The sequence below is a fragment of the Corvus hawaiiensis genome, chromosome 16, assembly GCF_020740725.1.
Source record: "Corvus hawaiiensis isolate bCorHaw1 chromosome 16, bCorHaw1.pri.cur, whole genome shotgun sequence".
NCBI classification, from domain to species: domain Eukaryota; kingdom Metazoa; phylum Chordata; class Aves; order Passeriformes; family Corvidae; genus Corvus; species Corvus hawaiiensis.
Genome location: NC_063228.1, coordinates 15,499,128 through 15,524,896, shown reverse-complemented (window position 1 = coordinate 15,524,896; position 25,769 = coordinate 15,499,128). Strand labels below are relative to the sequence as shown.

The 25,769-nt window shown below is 60.9% G+C and overlaps 4 protein-coding genes and 1 non-coding gene across 7 annotated transcripts in view; 3 read left to right on the top strand and 2 right to left on the bottom strand.

The window, feature by feature from the left end:
* ABCA3 (ATP binding cassette subfamily A member 3) overlaps nucleotides 1-13,197 on the top strand; it is a 32,637-nt gene extending 19,440 nt beyond the window's left edge. Inside the window, exons 16-31 of the mRNA XM_048320796.1 lie at nucleotides 190-340; nucleotides 1,307-1,405; nucleotides 1,568-1,760; nucleotides 2,582-2,885; nucleotides 3,381-3,654; nucleotides 4,529-4,733; nucleotides 5,169-5,388; nucleotides 5,625-5,783; nucleotides 6,262-6,434; nucleotides 6,722-6,856; nucleotides 6,983-7,177; nucleotides 8,066-8,253; nucleotides 8,418-8,588; nucleotides 8,986-9,173; nucleotides 9,273-9,346; nucleotides 10,553-13,197. Of these exons, the coding sequence (XP_048176753.1) occupies nucleotides 190-340; nucleotides 1,307-1,405; nucleotides 1,568-1,760; nucleotides 2,582-2,885; nucleotides 3,381-3,654; nucleotides 4,529-4,733; nucleotides 5,169-5,388; nucleotides 5,625-5,783; nucleotides 6,262-6,434; nucleotides 6,722-6,856; nucleotides 6,983-7,177; nucleotides 8,066-8,253; nucleotides 8,418-8,588; nucleotides 8,986-9,173; nucleotides 9,273-9,346; nucleotides 10,553-10,684 (2,861 nt within the window). The 3' untranslated portion in view covers nucleotides 10,685-13,197. The remainder of the gene's footprint in view (nucleotides 1-189; nucleotides 341-1,306; nucleotides 1,406-1,567; nucleotides 1,761-2,581; nucleotides 2,886-3,380; nucleotides 3,655-4,528; nucleotides 4,734-5,168; nucleotides 5,389-5,624; nucleotides 5,784-6,261; nucleotides 6,435-6,721; nucleotides 6,857-6,982; nucleotides 7,178-8,065; nucleotides 8,254-8,417; nucleotides 8,589-8,985; nucleotides 9,174-9,272; nucleotides 9,347-10,552) is intronic.
* A 647-nt stretch (nucleotides 13,198-13,844) lies between these two features.
* On the bottom strand, nucleotides 13,845-17,505 carry MCRIP2 (MAPK regulated corepressor interacting protein 2). The gene is made up of 5 exons (XM_048321371.1): nucleotides 17,392-17,505; nucleotides 17,214-17,295; nucleotides 15,453-15,580; nucleotides 15,134-15,235; nucleotides 13,845-14,299 (listed from the first exon to the last, which is right to left on the bottom strand). The coding sequence occupies exons 1-5, from the start codon at nucleotides 17,441-17,443 to the stop codon at nucleotides 14,229-14,231; spliced, it is 435 nt and encodes a 144-aa protein (XP_048177328.1). The 5' UTR covers nucleotides 17,444-17,505; the 3' UTR covers nucleotides 13,845-14,228.
* A 1,815-nt stretch (nucleotides 17,506-19,320) lies between these two features.
* Nucleotides 19,321-19,391, top strand: TRNAG-CCC. Its single transcript has one exon. It is a non-coding gene; the product is annotated as a tRNA-Gly (tRNA).
* Nucleotides 19,392-19,445: 54 nt separating this feature from the next.
* Nucleotides 19,446-22,483, top strand: METTL26 (methyltransferase like 26). 3 transcript variants are annotated; one of them, XM_048321309.1, is made up of 6 exons: nucleotides 19,450-19,710; nucleotides 20,847-21,009; nucleotides 21,079-21,174; nucleotides 21,583-21,650; nucleotides 21,865-21,943; nucleotides 22,012-22,483. In XM_048321309.1, exons 1-6 carry the CDS (start codon nucleotides 19,514-19,516, stop codon nucleotides 22,057-22,059), a joined length of 651 nt encoding a protein of 216 aa, XP_048177266.1. In that variant the 5' UTR covers nucleotides 19,450-19,513; the 3' UTR covers nucleotides 22,060-22,483. The 3 variants fall into 3 exon arrangements, with proteins under 3 accessions (XP_048177268.1, XP_048177266.1, XP_048177267.1); XM_048321310.1 differs by having other exon boundaries at nucleotides 19,451-19,710; nucleotides 21,115-21,174; XM_048321311.1 differs by lacking the exon at nucleotides 21,865-21,943 and having other exon boundaries at nucleotides 19,446-19,710.
* Nucleotides 22,484-22,564: 81 nt separating this feature from the next.
* On the bottom strand, nucleotides 22,565-25,769 carry WFIKKN1 (WAP, follistatin/kazal, immunoglobulin, kunitz and netrin domain containing 1). Its single transcript, XM_048321308.1, has 2 exons — nucleotides 25,242-25,769; nucleotides 22,565-24,399 (listed from the first exon to the last, which is right to left on the bottom strand). Exons 1-2 carry the CDS (start codon nucleotides 25,467-25,469, stop codon nucleotides 22,909-22,911), a joined length of 1,719 nt encoding a protein of 572 aa, XP_048177265.1. The 5' UTR covers nucleotides 25,470-25,769; the 3' UTR covers nucleotides 22,565-22,908.

Sequence of the window (25,769 nt, the reverse complement as noted above, 5' to 3'; positions counted from 1 at the left end):
TCTCATGTCTGGTTGCTCCCCATCTTGCTGTTCAGCCTCTCCTGAGGCCCGTCCCCACATTTGCTCTTTCATCGTGTCCGTGTCCGGCGCAGAGCGGTGCCTGAGCATCCCTCTCTGCTCCAGCCCCCTCCCCAGGCCAGGCTGGGCTGGGACTGACCCTCCTCTCCCTTCTCTCGTGGCTCCCCCCAGGGGCAGGATATCACATGGTGATGGTGAAGGAGCCCTACTGCAACCTGGGGGAGATCTCCCGCCTCATCTGCCAGTACGTGCCCAACGCCACCATGGAGAGCAATGCCGGGGCAGAGCTGTCCTTCATCCTGCCCAAGGAGAGCACACACAGGTAATGGCGTTGTCCCCTGCTGCCCCTCCCTGGGGGGATCCCTTTGTCGTCACACACTGTCTCACAGGCTTGCTGGAAAGGGGAGCTGCTCTGTGCATCAGCGCTGCTCATGGAAAATGGGCTTCAGTTCCTCCTGTGGTGCGGAGGGTGGCACAAATGAGGCAGAATGTTCTGGCTCTGAAATCAAATCTATGGACCCAGAAGGGTGACAGAGCTGATTGTCCCCATCTGCTCTGTTCTCGTGAGACCCCTCCTGCAGTGCTGCCTCCCGGTCTGGAGGCGCCAGCAGGAGGACGTGGAGCTGCTGGAACAAGTGCAGGGAGGCTACAAAGATGGTCCAAGGGCTGGAACCCCTCTGCTCTGGAGCCAGGCTGGGAGAGCTGGGGGTGTTCACCTGGAGAGGAGAAGGCTCCAGGGACACCTCAGAGCCCCTTGCAGGGCCTAAAGGGGCTCCAGGAGAGCTGGAGAGGGACTGGGGACAAGGGATGGAGAGACAGGACACAGGGAATGGCTTCTCACTGCCAGAGGGCAGGGCTGGATGGGATATTGGGAAGGAATTGTTCCCTATGGGAGTGGGGAGGCCCTGGCACAGGGTGCCCAGAGCAGCTGGGGCTGCCCCTGGATCCCTGGCAGTGTCCAGGGCCAGGTTGGACATTGGGGCTTGGAGCATCCTGAGCTAGTGGAAGGTGTCCCTGCCCATGGCAGGGGCTGGAATGGGATGGTCAGTAAGGTTCATTGCAGACTCAAACCCTTCTGTGTTTCCATGATTCTGTGATAGCTGAGGCCAGAACAGCCAGTGGAGCCCAAACTCTGCCCTTGGGGACAGGGGCGTGCTCAGTGCCACAGGCTGCCCTGGGGTTGGATGCAGGACTCCAACTAGCCGCAGGACTGATGCCCAGAGGGTCTTAACCCCTGAGTGCCCACTCTCACGACTGTCAGTGTCTGACATCTCCCTTCTCTGCCCAGGTTTGAGGCCCTGTTCACAGAGCTGGAGCAGAGGCGGGAGGAGCTGGGCATCGCCAGCTACGGCGCCTCGGTCACCACCATGGAGGAGGTGTTCCTCAGGTAGGTGGAGGGGTGACCAGTGCCCGTGTGCTTTGGTGATGTCCAGCACAGCTCTCCGGGGCACTTGTTGGCATTGGTCTCTTGGGTTTGGTTTCCCCAGCTCAGAAGAGCTGTATCCTGCCTGGATCTCTGTTTCATCACCTGCTTTGCCTCCTGGCACAGGGTTGGGAAGCTCGTGGACTCCAGCATGGATATCCAGGCCATCCAGCTGCCTGCTCTGCAGTACCAGCATGAGAGACGCTCCAACGACTGGGCCATGGATGACTCCAGCAGCCTGAGTGGCATGACGGACATGACAGATGACAGCGGGGCACTCATCACCGAGGACTGCTCCAGCATCAAGCTCAACACTGGGGTGAGTGCTGGGGGGGTCAGGGCAGCAGGAACGGGGAGGGGACATGTGAAGGGGGATTTGAAGTAGGGGTTACCAGGTGGAGCCTCCCCCACGGCTGCTCTTGTTGCATGTGGTTTGGAACATCAAACCGAAAGACCAGGTTGGGTTAGGACAAACAATTTTTAGGGTTGGTAGGGTTGGTCACTTCCATCCTCTTCATGTTAATCTTGGGGTCTGAGTTGCTCTTCAAGGTGTTCCAGGAGATCTAATGTGGTTTTCCATCTGCTGTTGTTCCATCACTTGGAAAGGAGATGAGGAAATCCATCTTCCTTCCCTTGCTCGTGTTCCAGGTCCCTGGCAGCCCTTCATGCCCTGCTGCCTCTGTGCCTGTGATCAATGTCCCTTGTCTTCTCAAGGGCACATCTCAAAGGCAGAGGGGGAGAAGGATGTTGCTGGGTTTGAAAAGCAGAGAAGGTGCTTGCAGGGGCTGGGCTGGGCACTCAGGTGTCTCACCCGGTCACTCTGGCCGGCAGCTGCCCCGCAGTAATCCTGTTTGGGAACCTCAGCTGCTGGGAGGTGGAGGAAGGTAAAGGTCATGGCTAAAGCTGCTTTTAACACCTGAGTCACACCAAGTGACTCCAAGCCATGGAGGTGGATGTGCTGGAGCTAGGCAGCTGCCCTGCTAATCCCATTATAGGCTTGGCTGGAGAGCAGGCTCTGCTGCGAGCTGGCAGCGTGCATGCAGGATGAGGGTGGTTTGGGGTCATCTTCCCCATCAGCTGCGTGGGGTGATGTGTCCACAGCTGGCAGGGCTCACCTTGACCTGGCCTCTCTGCTCGCAGTTCTACCTGTGCTGCCAGCAGTTCTACGCCATGTTCATGAAGCGGGCCATGTACAGCTGGCGCAACTGGAAGATGGTGGCGGCGCAGTTCCTCGTGCCTCTGATCTTCACTGCCTTTGCCCTCATCGTGGCCAAGACCTTCCCGGGCCCACGGGACTCGTCCCTGCTGCGGCTGACACTGGAGCCCTACGGCCAGACCATCGTGCCCTTCTCGGTGTCGGGCACCGCGGGCCTGCCGCAGAGGCTGGGGGAGCAGTACGTGGAGCTGCTGGAAGCCCAGCGTCAGTCGCCACTGGAGGTGCTGGGTGAGGGCTCAGGGAGCACCCCTGGAGCAGGTGGTGCCCAGCAGGGTGTCCAGGGGCCACTGGTGTGGGTGGTTTAGGTCCCAGCTGCGGCGTATCCGATGCATTTCCTTCCTGCATGGGAGTGTCCCCTCCTTGGCAGGGCCTCTCCTTACCTGAGCAGAGCTGTCTTCTCCATAACCCCATGTTTGTGGCCACTGGAACAGGCTCCCCAGGGAAGTGGTCATGGCCCCAGTGCTCCCAGAGCTCAAGGAGCTTTGGACAATGCTCTCAGGGATGCACAGGGTGGGATTGTTGGGGTGTCCTGTGCAGGGCTGGAAGTTGAACTCGATGATCCTTGTCGGTCCTTTCCAACTCAGGAGATCCTCCGGATCTGCGTTTCTATGATCAGGACTAGGGTGGGCCACCAGGGCTGAGTCTGCCTGGGCTCCTCTCCAGCTGGCCTCAGTTAGCTCTGGTGTGATGGAGCCCGCCTGTAACAGCGGTGGTGTTTGGCAGGTGGGCTGGAGGAGTACCTCATCTCCCGAGCCTCTGAGGAGGGAGGAGCCTTCAACGAGCACTACATTGCAGCCGCCTCCTTCGAGGGAGCAGGGAACCGCACGCTGGTCACGGCGCTCTTCAACAACCAGGCCTACCACTCCCCGGCCACTGCCCTCATGCTGGCAGACAATGCCGTCCTCAGGGTGCTGGCAGGCCCCAATGCCTCCATCACCGTCACCAACTACCCCCAGCCCCGCAACATCACCGAGAAGGCCAAGGACCAGCTCATGGAGTACGTGTGATGGTGGCACCGGGCTTGCATTCCTGCTGGGGCTCAGGGCTCCCATGGTGCATGTTGGCTTGGTTGTACTGGGGTCAGTGGAGGAGCCAGGCTGAAGCTTCTCAGACTCAAATGTAGCTGTGATTGCACTCAGGAGGTCAGGGGAGCAAAGCTGTGGAGATGACTTACCTGCTGAGCCTGGCAGCTACGTCACCCCAGGCACATCTCAGAGGGTGGCTGTTCCCCTCAGGATACTGGTTGGGGTTACTTTTCCCCGGGTGCTCATAGGAGAGGAGGCCATGTGGCCATGCTCTTCACAAAACCTCCCATCCAGGGCCTCTGAACCTCACCTAGACCAGAGGGGCCATGTGTGGGGCCTTGCCAAGGCTGGGTGGAGGTTTGTGGTGTGCAGGGTGGGCTGTGCCTGCGGGATGATTGTCTCCCTTGAGTGTTTCTTCAGCAAGCCCAGAGTGGGTGTGCTGGCCACAGCTTCCTCAAGAGGGGCAGCAGAGGGGCAGGTGCTGGTCTCTGCTCTCTGTAACCAGAGACAGGACCCCAAGGAACAGCTGGAGCTGTGTCAGGGCAGGCTCAGGCTGGAGATCAGGGAAAGGTTCTTTCCCCAGAGGGTGCTGGGCACTGCCCAGGCTCCCCAGGGAGTGGGCACGGCCCCGAGGCTGCCAGAGCTCCAGGAGCATTTGGACAGCGCTGCCAGGGATGCCCAGGGTGGGATTGTTGGGATGTCTGTGCAGGGCCAGGGGCTGGACTGGATGATCCCTGTGGCTCCCATCTCACTGAGACTATTCTATGATTCTATGCTGGCCCTGTGTAGCCTCAGCACTGGTTTGCTGAGGTGTCCCTGCCCTAACGTGTCCCCCTGTCCCCACAGAGGCCAGACTGGGTTTGCCATTGCCATCAACCTGCTGTATGGCATGGCCTCGCTCGCCAGCACCTTCGCGCTGCTGCTGGTCAGTGAACGCGCCATCAAGGCCAAGCATGTCCAGTTTGTCAGCGGCGTTTACGTGGTCAACTTCTGGCTTTCTGCTCTGCTCTGGGACATCATCAACTTCCTCATCCCTTGTGCTCTGATGTTGGTGAGTCACCCCTGGCACCCCAATGCCCTCCCCGTTGGTGGGATCTCTGGGTGCTGCTCCTCTGGGGTACGTGTGGGTGCAGGGAGAAGGACAAGGCCACTGGCGTTGTCTCTGTAGAAAGGACCAGCAAGAAAGCTGTCCCTTGGTCCTGCTGGGAGCTGAACCATGGCCAACCAGCTGGGGCAGTTGCCTCTGGCAGCTGAACACTTGGCTGTTGGGACTAGAAAATGTTAAATCCATGGGATCTTGGAGAGGAATTCCCCAGATCTGCCCTTCTGCATCCCAGTCTGCAGAAAGGGCCTCCCCTGGGGGCAGCCATGGGCTGCTGGTAGCACTCATCCATGAGGGGTTGCTTGGGTCCTGGGCTGCTGGGACAAGGAGACATCACCTGAGGTCAAGCCAAATGTGCCTTCTCCCCACATTGCTGTGCCCCAGGTGATATTCCAAGCCTTCAACGTGCAAGCCTTCACCCAGGACAGCCACCTCGTTGATGTGATGCTGATCTTCCTCCTTTATGGCTGGGCCATCATCCCCCTCATGTACCTCCTCAGCTTCTTCTTCTCAGTGGCAGCCACAGCCTACACCCGTCTCACCATCTTCAACATCCTGTCCGGCACCGCCACCTTCCTCGCCGTCACCATCATGAGCATCCCAGGTGGGTCAGTGCCCTCTGCACCTGCCCAGCCATCACCAAGAAGCTCCAGCCCCCAGGGGGGCTCTCTCATCCCAGGGCTCTTCCCACAATAGCCATAAAACCCTGCAACAGTCCACTCCCACCCATTCTATGTAACAAAATATGTTTGGTTTCCCTCTAAACTTGGCAGTATCAGAGTTTTTTCCTCCCAAACCAGCAGTCTCTAATGCATTGATCCACCTGTTCTCCTGTTTCAGAGCTGGGTTTGGTGGACCTCTCCAAAACCCTGGATAAAGTTTTTCTCATCTTACCCAATTACTGCTTGGGCCAGTGCATCAGTGACTTCTACCAGAACTACGAGTTCATTCAGTTCTGCACCTCCTCCGTTGAAGCCATCTTCATCTGCAAGGCCTTCAGTGAGTCTCCATGTCCTCACCTGGCCAGCCCCCACAGCCTGAGGGGAGTTGTGTGGGGTGGATGGTGGAACTGGGCAGATCCATGGGGCTTCTACCTGGGCAGTAGCTCCAGGTACCATTTTAGAGCAGAAACTGGGCAGCATATGAGGACATGCATAGGAAAAAGCTGCTTAACTGGATCACCTTACTCATGATTTGGAGGAAAATGTGGGCTAGGGGAAGTTTCACAGATGTGTAAAGAAATCCCAATCCCAAGATTGGTGTCCTCTGCCTGCCTCAACTGGGAATCTTCTGCCAGATCCCCTCCAGACCCAAATCCTCTTGTGGGAAGCATTGGAAGGAGCTTTGGGCAGGGAGCCAGTGTGGGATGGAGATGAGCCTGGCAAAGCTTTGGGCTCATAGCATCCTCTGGAGTTTATCTGCCCCTCCCCAGAGTGTGACTTGATCCAGGAGTTGATTTTGTTCCATCCCTCCTCAGATATCAGTTATCAGATGAACTACTTTTCCTGGGAGACCCCTGGGATCGGGCGGTACCTGACCTCCTTGGCCATCCAGGGTTTCTCTTTCCTCTTCCTCCTCTTCCTCATTGAGACAAACCTTCTCTGGAGACTGAGAACTCTGGTCTGTGGCATCTGCAGGCGGCGGAAATGGGTGAGTGAAGCACGAGGGAGGGAGCAGTAACGTGCCCTCCAAACCCAGGCCAGCAGTCCCTGTGAGCTGGAGACAGACTCTCACCACCTCAATCATCTTCCCAGGGAGCATCCCCAGAGCTGGGAGGAGCCAGTCCTGTTAAGGGTACGGATTGGCAAAGGGAGTGAGGCATCCCCAGAGGTGGCTGATGGAAGGGGTGGATCCTGCCAGGGCTGGGGACGCTGGAGGACCCCGTTCATCCCCCAGCAGCCAGGTGACAGCAGAGTGTGTCCTCCCCCTGTGTTTAGGTGGCCCTGCTGAACAGGGTGTCTGTGCTGCCAGAGGACAGGGATGTGGCAGATGAGAGGAAGAAGGTTTTGGAGTCGCCACCAGAACTGCTGTCGTCTCTCAGCAGCCCTCTGGTCATCAAGGAGCTCACCAAGGTGAGGAGAGATGACCTGAGCATCCTGCTGTCATCTGAGCCATGTCCTCTGGGGGCTGGCAAAGCCACAGTCTGCCTTGCCGTGCCTTCGGGCAGTGACACGTGGCTCGTGTGTGGTCTCCTCCAGGTGTACGACAGCCGGGAGTCCCTGCTGGCAGTGGACAGGATCTCCTTGGCCGTCAGCAAGGGGGAATGCTTTGGTCTCCTTGGCTTCAACGGAGCGGGCAAAACCACCACCTTCAAGATGCTGACGGGTGACGAGAGCATCACATCAGGGGACGCCTTTGTGGATGGCCACAGCATTCTGGCCAACATCAAGAAGGTACCCAGGGCTGCAGGGGTGAGGTGGTGTTGCAGACCCGACCTGTGTTTGGCTGGGCTGAGCCACCCTGCAGGTGCCTCCAGAGGACATGGTTGCAGTTCCAGAGGCAGAGACAATATCCCAGGGACATTGTGTCCTTGGCTGGCTCAGCTCTCCATTATCTGCCATGTGGAAGCAGTCCCCTCTCCACTGGGATTGCAGATGTGATACAGATGGACTCCAAACCTGGTGAGGGTGGCAAACCCTTCACCAAAGGGTTTACCTCCGTAGCTGGAAATGTGGAAAATATTGGAGGATGGTCTCTAAAATGAGTGTTTCAAACCTTTCCAGACCTCTGCTAGGGGTCTTCTTGCTGGGAATTGCCCACTTGCTTTGGAAGAGGAGGAGATGAGCAGGGGTTAGGCTTTCGGTCCAGTCCTGGGATTCCTCCAGCACTGTCCCAGATTTCACAGAATATTCTGATTTGGAAGGAACCCACAAGGACCATTGAGTCCAACTCTTAAGTGAATGGGGACCCCAGAACATTCCCTGAGAGCATGCCCCAAATTGCTTCCTTCCCTGGAACTGCCTTGTCTTATGCTCTTGTCCCTGGAAGTGACCAGGACATGGGGGAGGTACCATCCCTCCAACGCTTTCTTTCTCCTGAGAGCCTGGGCCACCCAAAATGCTCCCTCGCAGTGAGGAACCAGCTTGGCACAGGCATTATGAGCCCACCCAGTTGCTGCCCAGAGACACATCTGTGTCCATCCCTGTCAGCCCAGCTTCTCCAGGGGGCATTTCCCTCACGGTTTCAGAGCTGCGGCTCAGTTCCCGTCACTCTGAGCAAAACCTCCCAGAGCAGCAAAGCCTGCCCGTGAGCTGATTGCCGTGCCTTCCTCTCGGCCCAAGGTGCAGCAGCGCATCGGGTACTGCCCGCAGTTCGATGCCCTCCTGGAGCACATGACGGGGCGCGAGACGCTGAGCATGTACGCGCGGCTGCGCGGCATCCCCGAGCGCTACATCGGCAGCTGCGTGGAGAACATGCTGCGGGGGCTGCTGCTGGAGCCGCACGCCGACAAGCTCGTCAGGACCTACAGGTGAGAGCAGCCACGGACAAAGTGCTGCCCCTCCTCTCTCGTGATGCTCTCTGTGCTCCTATTGGGTCTCTGTCCCCGTTCCCGCTCCCATTTTCGGCTGCAGGTTGGACTCGACGCTCTTGCGGGTCGTTTGCAACCTTAACGATTCTGTGATTCCTCCGCAGTGGTGGGAACAAGCGGAAGCTGAGTGCTGGCATTGCCCTCATTGGTGGCCCTCCTGTGATCTTCCTGGATGAGCCCTCCACTGGCATGGACCCCGTGGCCCGGCGCTTGCTCTGGGACGCAGTGACACGGACGCGGGAGTGTGGCAAATCCATCATCTTCACCTCCCACAGGTGACACTTGGCTGGGCAGGGCTTGGCACGAGAGATCAGGGAGAGTGGTGGGGTCCAAGGGATGGGACGCACCTCCAGGGCCTGGTGGGTGGGCATGCACAGCCAGTGACTGGCTTTACCCAGATCTCCCTCCTCGAAGAGTCCAGAGAGAAGGGAATACACCTCCAGGCGCTTCCCAGAAGCTTCTGCTTCTGTCCTGGCGCTTACATGCCCAGAGAAGCTGTGGTTGCCCCATCCCTGGAAGTGTTCAAGGGGAGTGCTGGACTGGGCTTGGAGCAGCCTGTTCTAGTGGTAGGTGTCCCTGTTCATGGCAGGGGGTGGATCGAGATGAGCTTTAAGGTTCCTTCCAACCCAAACCATCCTGGGCTTCTCTGAACGAGTCCTGTCCTTCCTGCAGCATGGAGGAGTGCGAGGCGCTGTGCACACGATTGGCCATCATGGTGAATGGGCAGTTCAAGTGCCTGGGCAGCCCCCAGCACCTCAAAAGCAAGTTTGGCAGTGGATACACCTTGCTGGCCAAAACCCGGAGCGAGGAGGAGGGCGAGCTGCAGGCCTTCAAGGCCTTCATGGAGAAGACTTTCCCAGGTACCGTGAGCTGCTGGAGCTGTTGCCCTCAAAGCAGGGGCTGGGTGTGAACTTCAGCACATTCCCTAACCCAGAGCCTCTCCCTGCTCAATTCCCCAGGCAGCGTCCTGAAGCACGAGCACCAGGGCATGGTGCATTACCACTTGACCAACAAGAACCTCAGCTGGGCACAGGTAAGGGAGTGCTGGGAACCCTTCTCCTGCCCCTTCCTGTGTGGTGCTTTGCTTTCGGTGATGCATCCTTCCCGCGCTGCATTCTGCTGTGGCACGGGTGGGCACAGCTTCCCCGTGCTGGCACCGCCCTGCTCCTGCCCCTCAGCCCCAGGGACCCCCTGGCAGTGGCTTTAGGTGGTGCCACGTAGGCACTGCGTGGTCCCACCTTTACCCAGCCTCTGCTGCTGAGGGGTCCCAGCCCAGGGACACTTAAAAAGCCCACAGTACAGATACAGTATGTAACCCTCTGCATACAGTATACGGAGTTGCCTATAGAGTATATACATAGTATATCTCTATATACACTATCTGTCTATATGTACATTATCTATATATAAATACATGTATAGGACAGATATTCATAGTGTACAGATAGTTTTCATATGCAGTATCTAAGTATATATATATTTTTATGTATCTATTATATGCACTGGATGTAGTGTATATAATATACTGACTATTGTATATATACAATATATACTATATTATATACTCTATAGGGTGTAAGGTAATACTCTATACAGATTATGTACTTGAGTTCATACTCTATATCAAGTATATAGTATAGTGTATAGAGTATATATAGAGTACACAGTATACAGCTTATATAAAAACTATGTATAGGATTATATAAAAACTAAAGCGAGTGAGTTTATAAATATATATATGTAATGAAGTGTAAAAATGATCTGTATGCTATATACAGATAGTTATGTATAGCGTATCCTATGTAGTTTTTTCTTTATTATATTAAGATTTTATATATATAATGCATTAGCAGAAACCTTGGGCAGGGATTCAAGGCCAGATACGTGTGTATATATGTAAATATATATATATATGTGTGTGTGTATATATGTATGCATTTATCACATATGTGTAAAACAATCATATCCACAGCATATATTTTTAAATGGTGTCAGATATTCCTGGCTTCTCCCCACTCTCCTGCTAGGGAAGGTGTCATTTTCCTCAGTCTCCCTGGAGAAAAAAGCTTTCTCTGTTTTCCCTGCCACAGCTCGGGGATTCCTCTGTCACAGCCTGGGGTTCCCTGTCACAGCCTGTGAGGGAGATCCCTATCATAGTGTGGTGTTCCCTGTCACAGCCTGGGGTTCCCCCTGGGGTCCTGGGGGTCCCTCCACCAAGTCACTCTGCCCTCCCTTGCAGGTCTTTGGGGCCCTGGAGAAAGCCAAAGAGAAGTATCGCTTGGAGGACTACTCGGTGAGCCAGATCTCCCTGGAGCAGGTCTTCATGAGCTTCACTCGCTTCCAGCACTACACAGAGGACAGAGGGAAATGAGCCCCTCCGGTGCCCTTTGTCATGGACTGGCCCTCAGCCTATACATAGTATATATAGAGACAGTAATTTATATATCAGCGTGTCTTAAATACTGTATAAATGTAAAACTTTTCACCAGGGAGGGGTGAGAGAGAGGATGGCAGCGCTCCTGCTGCTGGCACCGGCTCTGGGCACGCGTGGGTGTGCGCATGTGACACTGCCACTCTCCAGCCTTCATCCATCCACACAGCAAAAAAATTCCGCCCAAAAAGCCGGGAGGAGCCTGGAAGGGTGGAGAGGGGTGTTGGACTTGGGCTGGCAGAGGAGGAGCAGGATCCTCCCTGCTCCCCCCTTCCCTGCCTGTCGCTCACACCCAGCAGGATGCTGCCCCGTGGTCCTCACCCGCATGTCCATGTGTTGTTTGGTGGTTGCTCGTGGTTTAGCCGGAGGCTGTCACATAGCTCAGATCCAAACCGTCCCTGGGGTCGGTAGGAGGCACTGGGATCGCCCGTGGGAGCACTTCGTGTCCAGCCGGCAGGGGGACAGCTCAGCTCCTGTCTGGCACCTGCCTGGCATGGGAAAGAGGAGGCTCTGTCTCCTTTAACTGCTTGGGAAAACTCTGTCTCCTCCTGCCTGCTTGCCAAGCCTGGCCCGAGGAGCTGGCACTGGCCCCAGCCGTGCAAGGGGAGCTGTGTGGTGCCAGGAGCTGGCACTGGGTGAGAGGTAGGACGTGGTGCTGGAGCAATGCCCAGAGTTGGGCCCCAGGAACAGCACGTAATGGGCACGGCTGGGGAGCCAGAGCTGGAGGCAGCAAGGGGCGAGGGGTGCCCAGGGACACTGCTGGGAGGGGGGAGAGGTGCCACAAGGTGCCTGGGGACGCTGCTGGGTTGTGTGAGAGGTGCTGCAGGGTCTTGGCTGTGCTCTGTGGGATGGGTGTGAAGTGTCACAGGGTGCCCAGGGACACTGCTGGCCTCAGTGTTGTGCCCATGCAGGGGTTCTGCCAGCAGCACTGCCCTGCACTGTGCAGTGCAGCCACGGGACCAGTGTGAAGCCAGCCATGCCCTCACTGTGCCCATGTCCTGCTGAGCTCACCCCTTACACCCCACACAGCTCCAACCAGACCGTATCTGTCCTGCATCCCCCTCCTCATCCCCTCTGCCCCTCACCAGGCTGCTCCAGCAGTAGGCAGGGAGCAAAGGGCCTGTCCTGCCCCTGCCTGGCTCCGCGATGCTGCTGGGCACCAGCATTGCCCAGTCCTGCCTGGGCCCAGTTGGAGGAGGCAATTTCTTTTTGGAGTTTGCCAGTGGCAGGGTTGGTGGGGGTTTTTTGTTTGTTTGTTGGAAATCTGTGTTGATTCTTGTCTGTCTTTAACTAGTCCCTGTGTCACCTGGGCCAGCCCCTCGGGCGCTGCCCCACGATCAATGCAGAGCTATTTGCACTATAGTACTACACACAATTGCACATAACTAATTAATATTTATGGCAAGGGGGGCTGTTTCCCTCCCAGTTGATTGCATTGTCAGGGGTTGGATTATATTTTTGGGTTGGGTTTTCATTTTTTTCCTTGTGACTGACTCATTCTTTCCTGTTCCATTTCTTCCCTTTGCCTAATGTTGTTGTTCAGAACGATGGTGCATCATGTTACTAAGAATTTCCCCAGATCTTAAAGATGTGTGTTTTTATTAGTCAGCAGCCAGCAGGTGGATGGCCTCCCTGGACACCTTGGAGCCCTTTGGAGCTGCTGGCAGGAAGGGGTTGCTCCCTGGGAGCATCCTGGGGGACAGCAGAGCCAGCCACTGCCAGGGCACCATGCAGGGGAGAATCCCAGCACCAGTGACTTTCCCAGGGAGGGAAGACAAAGGGAGATGCTTTTTGCTGGGAGGGTGCCTGAAGTGCTGAAACTCCCAGTAACTGTTTTTCCTGGAAAGGGAAGTACAGCAGGCTGTAGTAGAGCCTCCCAGGCTTTGCCTGGGATGGGGAACAGTGGCAATGTGGAGGTTTCAGGGGGTGAGATGCAAAATTGCCACGGGCTGGCAGTGCCCTGAGCACAGCAGCAATCGTCCATGTCCTGTTGGCACTGGTGCCCCTGCAAGGTTTGGTGCTGGGGTGGGGGCACGGAAGCAGCGTAACCCCCACTCTGCCCACGAGTCCATGGCAAGGATGACATGCCCTGACCCCAGCCCTCCATCACTCTGGGGCCATCCTGACCTCAATGAAGGAAGCATTATGGAAGCAGCATGTCCCTGTCCGCGGGGCTGGAACACCCTGCCTGTCAGCAAGGCGGGCACTGTGGGCTGTGCATGGTGCTGCTCCCAATTTCAGTCACAGCCACAGTGCCAGGCGTGCCAGCCCGGGGCAGGAGCAGGACCAGGAGTGCTCCATGGGCATGTGCTGCCAGGGGCACAGCTGCTGCTGGCACTTCTCTGGCCTCCCAGGTGGGAGAAGCAACACGGCTCCTGGGCGGCTTCTACTCCCCACTGGCTGCAGTGTGGTTGTTATTCCCAGCATAGGAATAATAAAGATGATTTTTTTTTTCCAGTGGGTGTTTCCTGGCCTCCTTTGGAATCAGACTCTGTTCAGCCTGCGCTGGCCTCCTGCTCTCTGCTTCGGGGAGAAGGATGAGGGGGTAGAGGGGTGTCCTACAAAACCAGAACTGGAAAGGCTCAGTGCAGCTTGGAAAAGCCCAGCAGCTGAGGAGTTTTTGTGGGGAAGCAGAAATGGGAGTCCCCTTCCTTTGTGCCTCAGGCAGCCACAGCTATCCTCTCTCAGCTCCCCCAGACAACCACAGGTGAGGGGGAGACCTCAAGCTTGGCACTCAAAATGCCTTTTGGCCTCCATGGCAGTGTCAGACTGGCCCTGGCAGTCCCACTCCTGCAGCTGTGCCCACCTACACGCTGCAGCCCGGCTCTGGAGCACAGCCAGGGTGCTCAGCCCGCTGCAGATGCCCATATGCCCCCCCAAACATCACCTAAGACAGCACCAGCCCCTCGCTGAGCCCTGGGAGATGAGGCAGCATGGGGGCAAGGATGCAGCTCCAAGGAAGGGGATCTCCAACCCCTTGAATCCACAGACGCCAGGTACCCACTGAGCCACGAACCAGCTGGGAGCACCCCCTCTCCAGGGCATGACGCTGCACCCCCCTGCTTCCCCCTCTTCCCCATCCCACAAGCGCAGCTCCACGGGCAGTTTCAGCGCTTTATTGTCTGGCGGTCCTGCTACAGCCCCCCACTGTCCTCCCCGTGGCTACGGCTGCAGGGGGGAGCCGCTCCCTCGTGCCCAGCATGGCACCGCAGTGTCCCTGGGAGCTGGAGGCTGCAGGAGCTGCAGCAGTCCGAGAACTGGCACTTAAGGAATCCTGGCTGGGGCCGCACGCTGCTCCTCTGCCGGGCACAGGGAGGGCACGCGGCCGGGCATGGCTGTGGTCCGGTCCTGCTGGGCTGGGTCACTCCACTTCGGGCATCTTTTAAAAATGTGGTTCAAAAACGCCACCGGTTCTGGGTTGTGACCAGGTGCTCGCAGCTTCGGTTCTCTTAAAAAGAAACCAAACGCAACCTTTTCTTCCCTTTTATGAGCAGTTCTCGATTTTGGCCAGAAATTGCTGTGCCCACCACTCCTCCAGGTCGATGGGAACGAAGTCTGAAAGAGAGTGGAGGGAGAGAGGGGAGCAGGTGGAGCAGAGCTCTGGGTGCTCCCCACCAAACCACCAGAAAAAACCATAGAATCACAGAATACCCTGAGCGGGAAGGGACCCACAGGGATCATCCAGTCCCACCCTGGCCCTGCACAGACACCCCAACAACCCCACCCTGGGCATCCCTGGCAGCGCTGTCCAAACGCTCCTGGAGCTCTGGCAGCCTCGGGACCGTGCCCATTGCCTGGGGAGCCTGGGCAGTGCCCAGCACCCTCTGGGGAAAGAACCTTTCCCTGATCTCCAGTCTAATGACACACCCAGGTTTCCCCCACCCCTGTGCCATGTCCCCAGAAGGCCAGACTGGGTTTACAGGGACACTCTCTTCCTTGGGGAGCTCTCAGCTGCTGCAAGAGCCCCCAGGCTGCTGCCACTGCCCTGACTCCAGGTGCCACCAGACAAATGTTGTCCCCATGACTGACTGGTCCTGCTGGCCCCAGGAGAAGCAGGTCCCCACGGGGATCTCCTCTCGCTCCAGCATGATGCTGAACCCCTTGGTGGCTGGAGAAGGTCTGAATCCCAGAGGAGTCAGCATCCAGGTGTCCTCCAAGAGACACAGTGGGACATCCCCACCACAGTGCCTGGGGCCAGCTGTCTCCCCCCAGCACCCCCAGAGTGACCTCAGCACCAGCAGGACAGACCCAGCCCCTCTGGCACATCCAGCACTGGAATCCTCCTCCTCCTTCCACCACAGCCATGCTCAGGTGCAGGCTGAGCCCAGAGCAGCCCATTGCACCCCGAGCCTGATGCACCCCAAAGTGCCACAACCACTTCCCACTTACTTTTGAGTCCGGGGTTGGGGGTTTTCTCCACGTACTGCACAGGGCCGCAGGTGCTCTCCCCACTCCGGCTGCCGTCCAGCTGCTGCTCTACCTGCTGCCAGGCTGGGGAGGGGGAACAAGCACTGGGTGGGTTTGGGATGGGGGTTCCCGGTGTGGGGGGCTGCGGGACAGGAGCAGGAAGCAGAGCAAAGGAGGGCAAGTCCCCAGGATGGGGACTCCATCCCTGCCACCGATGTCCCCAGCATGGTGTGGGTGCTGGGGAGGGACTCCACATGCTCCAGCTCCCCTGGGCGCTGCCGCAAGGACGCTCTGCCCTCACCTTCATAGACAAAGCGAACGTTCTCCTCGTGGGCCAGGGTGTAACACTCTTCAGGGGCCGAGATCTGCTGCAGCAGCAGTGGGGGCCTCTTGCCATTCACTCTGTTGAAGACGAGTTTCTGCGCTGGGCTATGGAGGGAGGGAAGCAAAGGGGGGTGAGGGCACAGGCAGCTCTGCCCACCCCAGCAAGAACTGGGGCGGTTCAGGTGTCCTGGGCTGTCCCATGGTGCACACACTGACCCACAGCTGTGGTCACCCAGCCCTGTCCCCAAGGACTGGGATGGAAAGGGACCCAGCTCCCAGGGACAGGTGATTCTGACACAGGAGGGGTGCAAGGGGAGCTCCCTGGGGAAAAGCATCAGCTGCCCACCTCCCACCTAGCACCAAGGGCAGTCCCTAAAATAAAGAATCTGCCACCAAAATTGCAGGAATATTAGGAAATGGAAGTGAAATCCAGTTAGGTACTGGACAGGGGATGTGCCATCCTCTGCAGATGAAGCACCCAGGTTCACTGCAACAGCTCTGGCCCCAGCATGTCCCCAAGGTGCCCCAGGACCGGGATGTAACCCTTTGTCAAGTGGGAGCAGGTCAGGCTTCCTCAGAGCTGGGATCCCCTCTGGCGAGGGGCACTTCAACCAACCCCTGCCTGGACACAGCAACAGCCACCAGAGCTAAAGGAAAAACTTGGGATGAGACCTGAGAGCATGTTCAGTGCAAAACTCCAGTATTTTGGCTTTTCTGCCCAGCTCCAGGGCAGGACATGTCTGCAACAGCCACGTTTCTCATGGGACAAAGTCTAAGGGGCCCTAGGAGTAGGTTTGGAGGGCAGGAGAGACTGGGAGCAGGCAGCTCCTGCAGATCTGCAGGCAGGGGCAGGGAAGGGCAGTGACCCTCAAGCCCCCACAGCCCGGGGCAGTGGGCAAGCAGGAGGAAGGCAAGAGTGGTAGAAGCCACTCCAGTGAATTACAGGGATCCTGGGAAGGAGAGGAACTGGGTGGGGGGACAGGGGGTGGCTCTTATCCATTTCTTGGAGCTGGAGAGGACGTGCAGAACTAGCGGGGTCCCACCGCCCTGTCTGGGTGTGCTTTGACCCCAGCCCTCCAGCCGGGAAAGGGTCTCCTTAGGGATCCCATCATCACCTCCCAGCCACTGGAATACCCCTCAGCACCCACCCGGCAGCTCCAGGTGCTGCTGCTGCTGCTGGACGCTGGAATTCTCCCAGGAAGTGCCCCCCCGGCTTTAGGGGCAGAGGGGATCGCCAGCTCCGCGTGGGCTCCGCGGCCCCCGTGGGTGCGCGGCGCGGCCAAGGCGGGCGGCGACACCGCGGGGCCGGCGCTGGCCCCGCCGCCGGTTTGTGCAATCGGGGCCGTCCGCGGGGCGGGCGCGGGGGGGTTGGACAAGCCCGGCCCCGGCTCTGCCCCGCACCGGGGACCCCCCCGCGCCGCCTCCTTGGCGTGACCCCACCGATCCCGCTCCCCGCGATTTTTTGGGGACGACCCGTGGGAAGGAGGAGGGGCAGCGACTCCGGCGTGTCCCCGGCGCGGGGCGGCCCACGCCACGCGTGTACAGAGCTCCGCGGGACGCGTGCGGGCACCGGCACGGCTGAGACCCCCGGGGCCAGCGGCACCGAGCGGAGACCCCCGGGTCCCCCTCCCGCCTCCCGTCAGGCGGCCCGGCCGTCCCGCTCCCCTTCCCAAGGTCACGGCCCGGCCGCCCCGGTGCCGGTCCCCTTCCCAAGGTCACGGCGGCGCGCGGGGCTCACCTGGCGGGGGGCCACGGGCCGGGCTGCGGCCGCCCCCGCAGCTCGCCCAGTTTGCTGCTCTCCACCGCCTGCTGCGTGGGACCTGCGGGGGGTGCGGGGCGTCAGGGGGGAGCGGCGCGGGGCGGGACGGGACAGCACGGAGCCCCCGCGCCCCCCCCGGCCCCGCGCCCCCCGGTACCTGTGCGGCGCTGCGTGGCGAGCTTGCTGGGGCCCCGCGTCAGCGTGTACATCCTGCGAGCCCCGGCCCCCGGCCCGCCGCCCCCGCCCGAGTGCCGCGCGCGCCCCTCGCCGGGGCCTTTAACGGGCCGGGCCGGGCCGGGCGGCCCCGGCAGCACCGACACGCCCCCGCGCTTAAAGGGACCGCGGAGCGCGCCTGGGGCGCGGCCACAGCGCTCAGCCGCTCGGGGGGCGCAGGGGACACGCGCGGGATAGGTCGGGGGAACGGGTGGGAGGCGTCCGGGGACGCATGCGACACATGCGTGCCGTGTAAGGGACATGTCTGGGTCGTGGGGACACGTGGGGGACACGGCCGGAACATATCGGGGGCACGCGCGGGATGTGGGACACACAGGGGACACGCGGGACACATCGGGTGTACGTGTGGGAGGGGCGTGGGATGCACGGGGCACGCAAGGGACACACGTGGGATGTGGGGACGCTCGTCTCACACACAGGGGATGTGGGGACACACAGCGGACATTCATGGGATACATTTGGGGCATGTGTGCCATGTGGGAACACACACTGGAGACACGCTGGACGTGTCAGGGGTGCACGTGGGGGATCAATGAGGACACACAGGATGCAGGGAAACACAAGCAGGGCACATGTTGTTGGGGGCACATGTGGGGACATTACATGGGACATGCATAGGACATATCAGGGGCACACGTGGGATGTGGAGGGCACGCAGGAAACACACTGGGGATGCACGTGGGACACAGAGGGGACATGTGGGAGACACAGGACACTCACAGGACACATGGAATGCACACAAGGGACACTGGAACGTGCGGGGCTCAAGTAGGGGGGAGGGCACAGGAGGCACGTAGGGCACAAGATGGCACAGGCGCGCCGGGGACACGGGAGTCACAGGAAACTCGGAGGGGACCTGCACGGGGACATTTAGGAGACAGGACACTGGAGCCATGGCATACACAGGGGACAGATAGGGGTCATTCCTGGGACACAAAGGACCCAGGCAGGGAAAAGTGAAGGGATGCAGAGGCAGGGGCTGAGGTGCCACCCCCACGGGGACAGCGCTGCGACGAGGCCTGAGCTGCACATCCCATGACTAGCGCAGGAAGCCGGAGTGGGCAGCCGCGTCCCGGCCAGCACGGTGACCTTTGGAGCGGGGCGGTCCCTCCAAAGTGTCCCCACGTGGCGAGAGGTGCAGACCCAGGACACGATCCCGAACGTGTCCACCGGCCACCCCTGTAGCACTCAGAGTTTTGGGGAGAGACCGTGTGACAAACACACTGGCGTCTCAGGGAGGCTCCAGCCTGGCTCCAGGGGCTGCAAAGCCACCCCACGAGGGTGACCTTTGCCTTTCCGCCACGTTGCCACGGTAGTGGCCAGGGAGGGAGGGCTGCAGGAGGGTGCCTCCCATGAAAGCCCAGCAGCGCCTGACCCTGGTGGGTGCCAGGCTCGGCACCCGTGGGCCCCTCGCGGGTGTGCATCCAGTGCTGTCACCCCCAACCCTGTTACTGTGCCTAAATACAACCCTGACCCGCGGGATGTCACCACCGGCTGTCACCCTCCCTGTCACGTGCTGGGGGCTGTGCCTCAGTTTTCCCCCGGACCTTCCCGGGGTTTATAAGTGCCTGTTGGCGCATCCCTGAGCTTTTCCGCGCTTGGAAGGGCTGAACCCCTAACCCTTGTGCTCCAGAGGGATCCCTCCAGTCCTCCACCACCAGTGACAGCTGTCGCGGAAAGGGTGGGTGGGGGTCCCCCGTCACTCCCATTTTCCCGGGGTGTCCGCGCGAAGCCTCAGTTTGCCGCTGCCGAGGGGTGCCGGTGCGCGGCGGGGGCGCGGCATCGCCCCGGGCCGGGGTCCCCGCGGGGCCGGGCGGGTGCGAGAGGCGGCGGGGCGGAACCGCTGGCAGCCGCGCCGCTGGTGTAGTGGTATCATGCAAGATTCCCATTCTTGCGACCCGGGTTCGATTCCCGGGCGGCGCACATCCCTTTTCCTTCTTCCTGCCTTTTTCCCCACCCGCCGTGGGAAGCTCCACCCGCGGCGCGGGGCGGTGCCGGGGGTGCCGGGGGTGCCGGGAGCGGTAGTTCCGCCGCCCGCCCCGGCCATGCAGGTCCCGGCGGCCGCGGAGCGCAACAAGGGCCCGATCCTGGCGGTGCTGCGGGAGTACGCGGGGGGCGGCGCGGGCGCGCTGCGGGTGCTGGAGGTGGGCGCGGGCGCGGGGCTCCACGCCGCGCATTTCGCGCGGGCGCTGCCGCAGACGCGCTGGCAGCCCTCGGACATCGACCCGCGGGCGCTGCGCAGGTGAGCGGGGCCGGGGGTCCCGGGGGGACGGGGGACCCCGGGGGGGCACCGCCTACAGCCCCCTCCCACGGGCCCACGGACCCGCGGCCCCGGTTCCCCACGCCCCTGGTTATTTTTTTCCTTATTTATTTCGTTTTGGGATTTTAGGAAAACGCCAGTATCCAACTCTTCTGCAGCCTGGGCTCTCCTGCTCAGTGCTGTTTTTCCTTCAGGAAAACCCTGATATCCAACTCTTGGGTGAGCTGGATGCATATTTTTTCCCAGAAATGACCTACTCAACAGTGGGCCCAGGTTCCACACTTTTTTTCTTTTTTTCAGGAAAAACCCAATATCCAACTCTCCAGCAGCCCAGACTTCCCTGCTTGGTGCTGTATTTTTTCCAGGAAAACCCCATTATCCTGCTCTCAGATGAGCTTCATGTGTATCTTTTCCCAGCAAGGGCCTCCTTGGGCAGCCCAGGCTCTCTGGCTTGATGCTTTATTTTTTCCAGGCAAACCACAATATTCGACTTTTCCCCAGCCCAGGCTCCCCAAGTCAATACTCACTATATTTTTTTCAGTAAATCCCCAATATCCAACTCCCAAACACCCCATGTTCCCCAGCTCAGGACTTTATTTTTTTCCAGAAAGGTCCCAAAATCCAGCTTTCCACCACTGAAAAAAAATAAGCCTCGTGGAGAGGTGCTGGAATCAGCACCTGTCCAGGGGGAGTTTTGTGCTGCCCACCCAGCAGCACCCACCACCTTGGGTAAAAATAATCCCCAGGCTGGGAGGCTGCAGGAGCTGAGAGCTGGGTGGTGAATGTGCCAAAAAGGGTGTCAATAACACCAAAATCGGGTGGTGCTGGTGCAGTGGTACCAGTGGGGTGCCCCACAATGGGAGGGTGCTCCAAAATTGGGGAGTTTAGGCCCTGGGGCCTCTCCATCCACGTGCTGCTGGTTGTCCAGGTGCTTCCAGTTCTCCATGTGCCAGCTGGAAGCAAAGGGCTGGACAAAGAGCCCCCAGGCTGTGCTGCACCCACATCTTTGTTATTCCACATCGGAGAGTCCATCCAGGAGTTTGTCCCTGCCTGCAGCGGGTGCTGGGGGGGGACGGGGGGGACCCGGCAGGGCTTGAGGTGAGGTTTGGTGCCCACAGCATTGCTGCCTACGTGGAGGCCACAGGGCTGCCCAACCTGCTGCCCCCCATCCTGCTGGACGTGTCACAGGGTTGGGAGACCTGGGGGGGCACCCAGCCCGCCTCCCTCGACCTCCTCGTCAGCATCAACATGATGCACATCGCAGAGCTGCGGTGCACCGAGGTGAGCGGCCCTCGCCAGCCCCTGTCCCCTACCAGGGCCCAGGAGGGCTCTCCTGGGAGGTGTCCCCAGCCCCCTGACCTGGTTCCCACCTCTCTCGTTCCCCAGGGCCTGTTCAAGGGTGCCGGGGTGCTGCTGAAGCCCGGAGGTGTGCTCTTCACCTATGGGGTGGGTCCTGTCCTGGGGCGGGAGCATCCTGGGGGGTGCAGGGTGTCAGAGCGGATGCTGGGGGGGCAGGTGGGAGGGCAGCTCTAGGCATGGCTTAGGGAGGGAAGCGGGAAATGCAGGGGCTTGGGTTTGGGGGGGGTCTCTGCCTTTTGGGGCACACGCTGAGCCTTGAAAGGGGCAGTTTTGGATGAGTGAGATCCTCTCCTCCCTCACCTTATCCGAGGCAGGGTCTGTGGGGGGTCTGCAGAGGGTGACAGGACCCACAGTGGGTGATGGGACTCATGGTTCCCTTTGGGGGCCGTGTCTCTTCCTGCTTGGCTCCTGTGCGTGGTGGGGACAGCAGCCCATGGGAGGGGGGCTGGGGGGACACGGGGGCTCCTGCCTGCAGCTCCAGCTGTGTCCCACCAGCCCTACGCCGTGGACGGCCAGATCAGCCCCCAGAGCAACGTGGACTTTGACCGCAGCCTGAGGCAGAGGTAGGAGGGGGCTGGGGGGGCTCAGGCTGCTGGGGGCCCATCCTGTGCTCTGTGTCCTGCCCCTGCTCCTGCAGCTGCAGGAAGCTCCCTCCCAGCGTGGTCCTTCAAGATAAGCAACGCCCGAGGGCAGCCCCGCAGCCGGGGGCGCCCCTGGGAGATGGGGATGCTCTGGGGGGGACGTCCCCGTGTGTGACCCACGCCTCCCTGCCCGCAGCAATCCCGCCTGGGGGCTGCGGGACACGGCGCTGCTGCGGGAGCTGGCCGAGGCCAACGGGCTGTGCCTGGAGAGGATGGTAGGTGGTGGGCCCTGGGGCGCTCCCCGTGCCGCTGTGCAGCCCTGAGCCCGGCTCTGTGCCTCCAGGTGGACATGCCGGCCAACAACAAGAGCCTGATCTTCCGCAAGCTGTAACCTGCCCTGACAGCGCTTCCAGCACCTCCCGGCGCCGCTGTCCCCATTGATGCCTCCTGCGGCGCTGTCACTGTCCCACCATGGCTGCACTGGGGCTGGGGACAGCACTGAGGGGACAGTGCCCCACTCACCCCAGCTGGGGCTGACTTGGCTGGGGGGGTCGCTTCTCCCCTGGTGCCTTTGGGGCTCCCTTTGCAGTGGGGTGCCCCAGCCTGGACCACAGGAGCCAGCGCAGCTGCCACGGGGGGCTCAGACATGGGGGGCACCGGTGTGGGGGAGAGGACACAACACCCCTGGGCACGGGGGAGACTCCTTGCCCCATTTGCTCGGAGGGTGCTGTGCTGATGGCACGGGGCCTGTCTCCCTTCCCCCCTCCCCAGGATTGTGCTGCTGCCCACCCAATAAACTGTGGCTTTGGCTTCCACACCGCAGCAGCTCCCTGATGTTTTCAGCACAAACACTGGGGGGCGGGGGTGTCCCCAGTTCCACCTCCAGCACCAGTGAAAGGGTCAGGTCCAGCACCAGGGGTGTTACACTGGGCCCAGAGGCTTTGGTGAGGTGGGAAGATTTTATGAGTGGGGTGGTCCTAGCAGATCTCCCACCCCTCTGCAACCCAACCCAGTTCTCTATTGCTGCTGGACAGGCTGGGGGGGGTCACACGGTGGGGGGAACATGCGGCAGATAAATTACAGTGGAGGTGGGAGCTGGTCTGGGGCTCGGCATGGGGTTGGGGGGGAACTACATGACAGTGGTAACCTCTAGATACAGGCACTGGTGCAGGAGCTCCCTCAGGCTGCCCCCTCCGTGGTGTGTCTGCAGCTCCCCCCGTCGGCACACTCTGGCTCTCCCCTAGTCCTGGAAGCGGTTCAGGAGGTCGCAGGTTTTCTTCTCCATCAGCTCGTAGATCTTCTTCACCCGTTTGTCGTTGGCCGCCCGGACGTAGCTGCTGGGGTCCAGCGTGGCCATTCCGTCGTGCACCTCGCCCATGATGATCAGGGGCCCGTCCTCCGCCGTCATGTTGGGGCAGGGGCAGCTCCAGTCCATGTCGGTCAAGGTCACCTCCAGGTACTTGATGTTGAAGAACTTGAGGCCCATCTTCTCATCCTTGAGGACGTCCTCGAGGGCGAAGCGGGCGATGCCGGAGTCCTGGTCCTCCACGATCTCCATAAGCCGCCCCACGATGGCAAAGTCACTGCGGCAGAGGCTCAGCACCATCTTGCTCTTCAGGCGGCAGGCCTTGCACTGCAGGCTCTTGGGGAAAGGGCACACGTCCTCGCAGGTCTCCTTGCTCTCAAAATTGTTGGTGTTGCCCTCGCAGCCGCCGTAGACGAAGGAGTGGCACTGCTTGAGCAGGTGGTTGTACGCCCAGCGCGGCTCCCAGTTCTGGCAGGGCCCCTGCACCATGGGCAGGAGGCAGGTGGGGCGGGCGCTGCCCAGGCAGGCGGCTCGGCACTCCTCGTACGTCTCAAAGTGGTTCCTGTTGGCCCCGCAGCCGCCGTAGCGGAAGGTGAGGCAGGAGCCCTGCTTGGCATCAAAATGCCAGCGCACCTCCGTGGCCTCGCACCGCCGCCGGTCCGGCTCCTTCAGGCACTCGGCGCTGGGGAAGGGCTGGGGGCTGCCGGTCCGCGGGGTCCCCCCCGGCTCCCGCCTGACCACCGACAGCGGGAAGTCGGCGCGGAGCAGCCCGGCGGCGTTCCGGGCCGTGCAGGTGTAGATGCCGGCGTCCTCGTGGCGGGCGTTGTAGATGACCAGCTGGCCGATGTTGGTGACCACCACGTTGCCGTACATCTGGTCCGGCCGCATGATGAAGTTCTCCTCCCGCTCGCTCTGCTTCTCCCAGGTGATGTCGGGCTGCGGGCGCCCGCTCACGTCGCAGCGGAAGCTGACGGTGCCGCCGGCGCGCACGGACTGGTGGAAGGGGTTGGTGTAGAGGGCGGGGGGCACCGGCACCTCGGAGCCGGCGCCTGGCGTGGGGCGCGCCGTGGTCTCCTGCGGCACGGGGCTGGTGTCGGGCCAGGTGAAGATGTGCTTGCATGGCACGGTGGTGAGGCGGGTGCCGCGCAGACACGCCTCGGCGTCCATGTAGCACTTGTTGTAGTAGGTGAGGCCGTCGGAGGCGCAGGTGAAGTTGGGCTCCTTCTCGCAGCGGTCCTTGCACTTGCAGACGGGCTGCCCGTCCCAGATGTCGCAGTCGGAGCCCTGCTGCGCGCACACGAAGCTCTCGCAGGAGGCGGCGGGCGCCAGCGCCAGCGCCGGAACGCTGCCGTCGGCAAAGCGCGCGGCCACGCAGCTCCGCAGCCCACACACGTTGGTGCAGCATTTCTCAAAGTCTTCACAGTCCTGGTCGGGGAGGGAGAAGAGATTGCGGGGGGCGGGGGTGGACGTGGAGGTCACCGCTGTGCTGGGGCTGTGGATGCTGTTCCCACCCCTGTAGGACTTTGGGGTGGGCGGGTGTCCCCCGCGCGGCCCCGCGCACCTTCGGCATCGCTGGGCTCCGGGTAAGAGCCCGACCTGCCCGGCACAGCTGCACCAGCCGCAACCCGCCCTCAGCACCCCCAGGATGTTTCGGGGTGCACCGCAGTGCTGACGGTCCCTTCTCCCCAACAGTGGAGAACAACTTGCCCTTCTCGGCTTTTGCTGGCCGAGGGGAGGCAGAACTCATTATCCAGATGAATTGTGAAGGAATCTCCCCTATGGGTTCAGACGGCCCTGTCTGGGATGGGGGTGCCCCTGCTCACCCTGGTGGAGCTCAGAGCCAGGGCTCTCTGGGACGGACAACCCGGTCCGTGGGTGGGCTCTGGCCCCCAGGGAAAAGTTGGGAAAGGAGTCTGTCCTCGGCCTGATGGGGTCTGTGTCCCAGCACACCCATTCCCTTCATCCCAGCCAGCCCTTTGACAGGGTGGGAGCATCCTGCGGGTGCACGAGGAGGGTGTTCTGACCACGGGACACGGTCATGAGGGGGCAACAAGCAGTTTCTCTGCCTGTGGGGGACTGGGGAGCCCAGCCAACAGGTGGGGCTTAGGGGGCAAAGCTGCAGCAGGGCTGAGCCCGTTGCACTGAAACAACTGAACCGGCTGTGCCACCCAGCACAGGACCCGCACCCCAAAGCATCTCCTTCGGGGACCTGCGGATGCCCCCCAAACCCTGTTGCCGCCCGCCGCCCCCGCAGCCCCCTCGCTCACCTGGTCGGCCTGGCACTCCCGCTCGCAGGTGCTCTGGGCGTCCACCCACAGGTTGGGGTTCAGCTGGTTGGGGCAGACGCCCAGGTGCCGCATCCTGCCCGGCTGCAGGCTCAGCCCGGCCGCCGCCGCCAGCACGGGCAGGAGCAGCGCGACGCCCACGGGGACCCGCTGCCGCCCGCCCGTGCGCTGGCCCCGAGCCCCCCGCCCGCCTCTGCCCCGAGGAGCCATCGGGCCACCCCGCGCCGCCGGCCTGGCTCGCTGGCGAGGGCTCGGGATAAATCACATTCAGGACGGAGGGGATGAGGGAGAAGGCGGGCGGGCGGGGGGACAAAGAGGAGGAGGAGAGGACCAAACCTCTGTCCTTCAGCACACCCGGCGCCCGCCGGACCACCGGCGATGCCGCCCGCCGCCTCCATCCATCGCCGCCGCTCGGCTCTCGGGGCGCCGGGGACACGGCGGCAGTGGCGGGTGTCCCTCGGGGCTCAGTCCATCCCCGGCACGGCCAGCGGGGCGAGTGGGGTGGAAGGG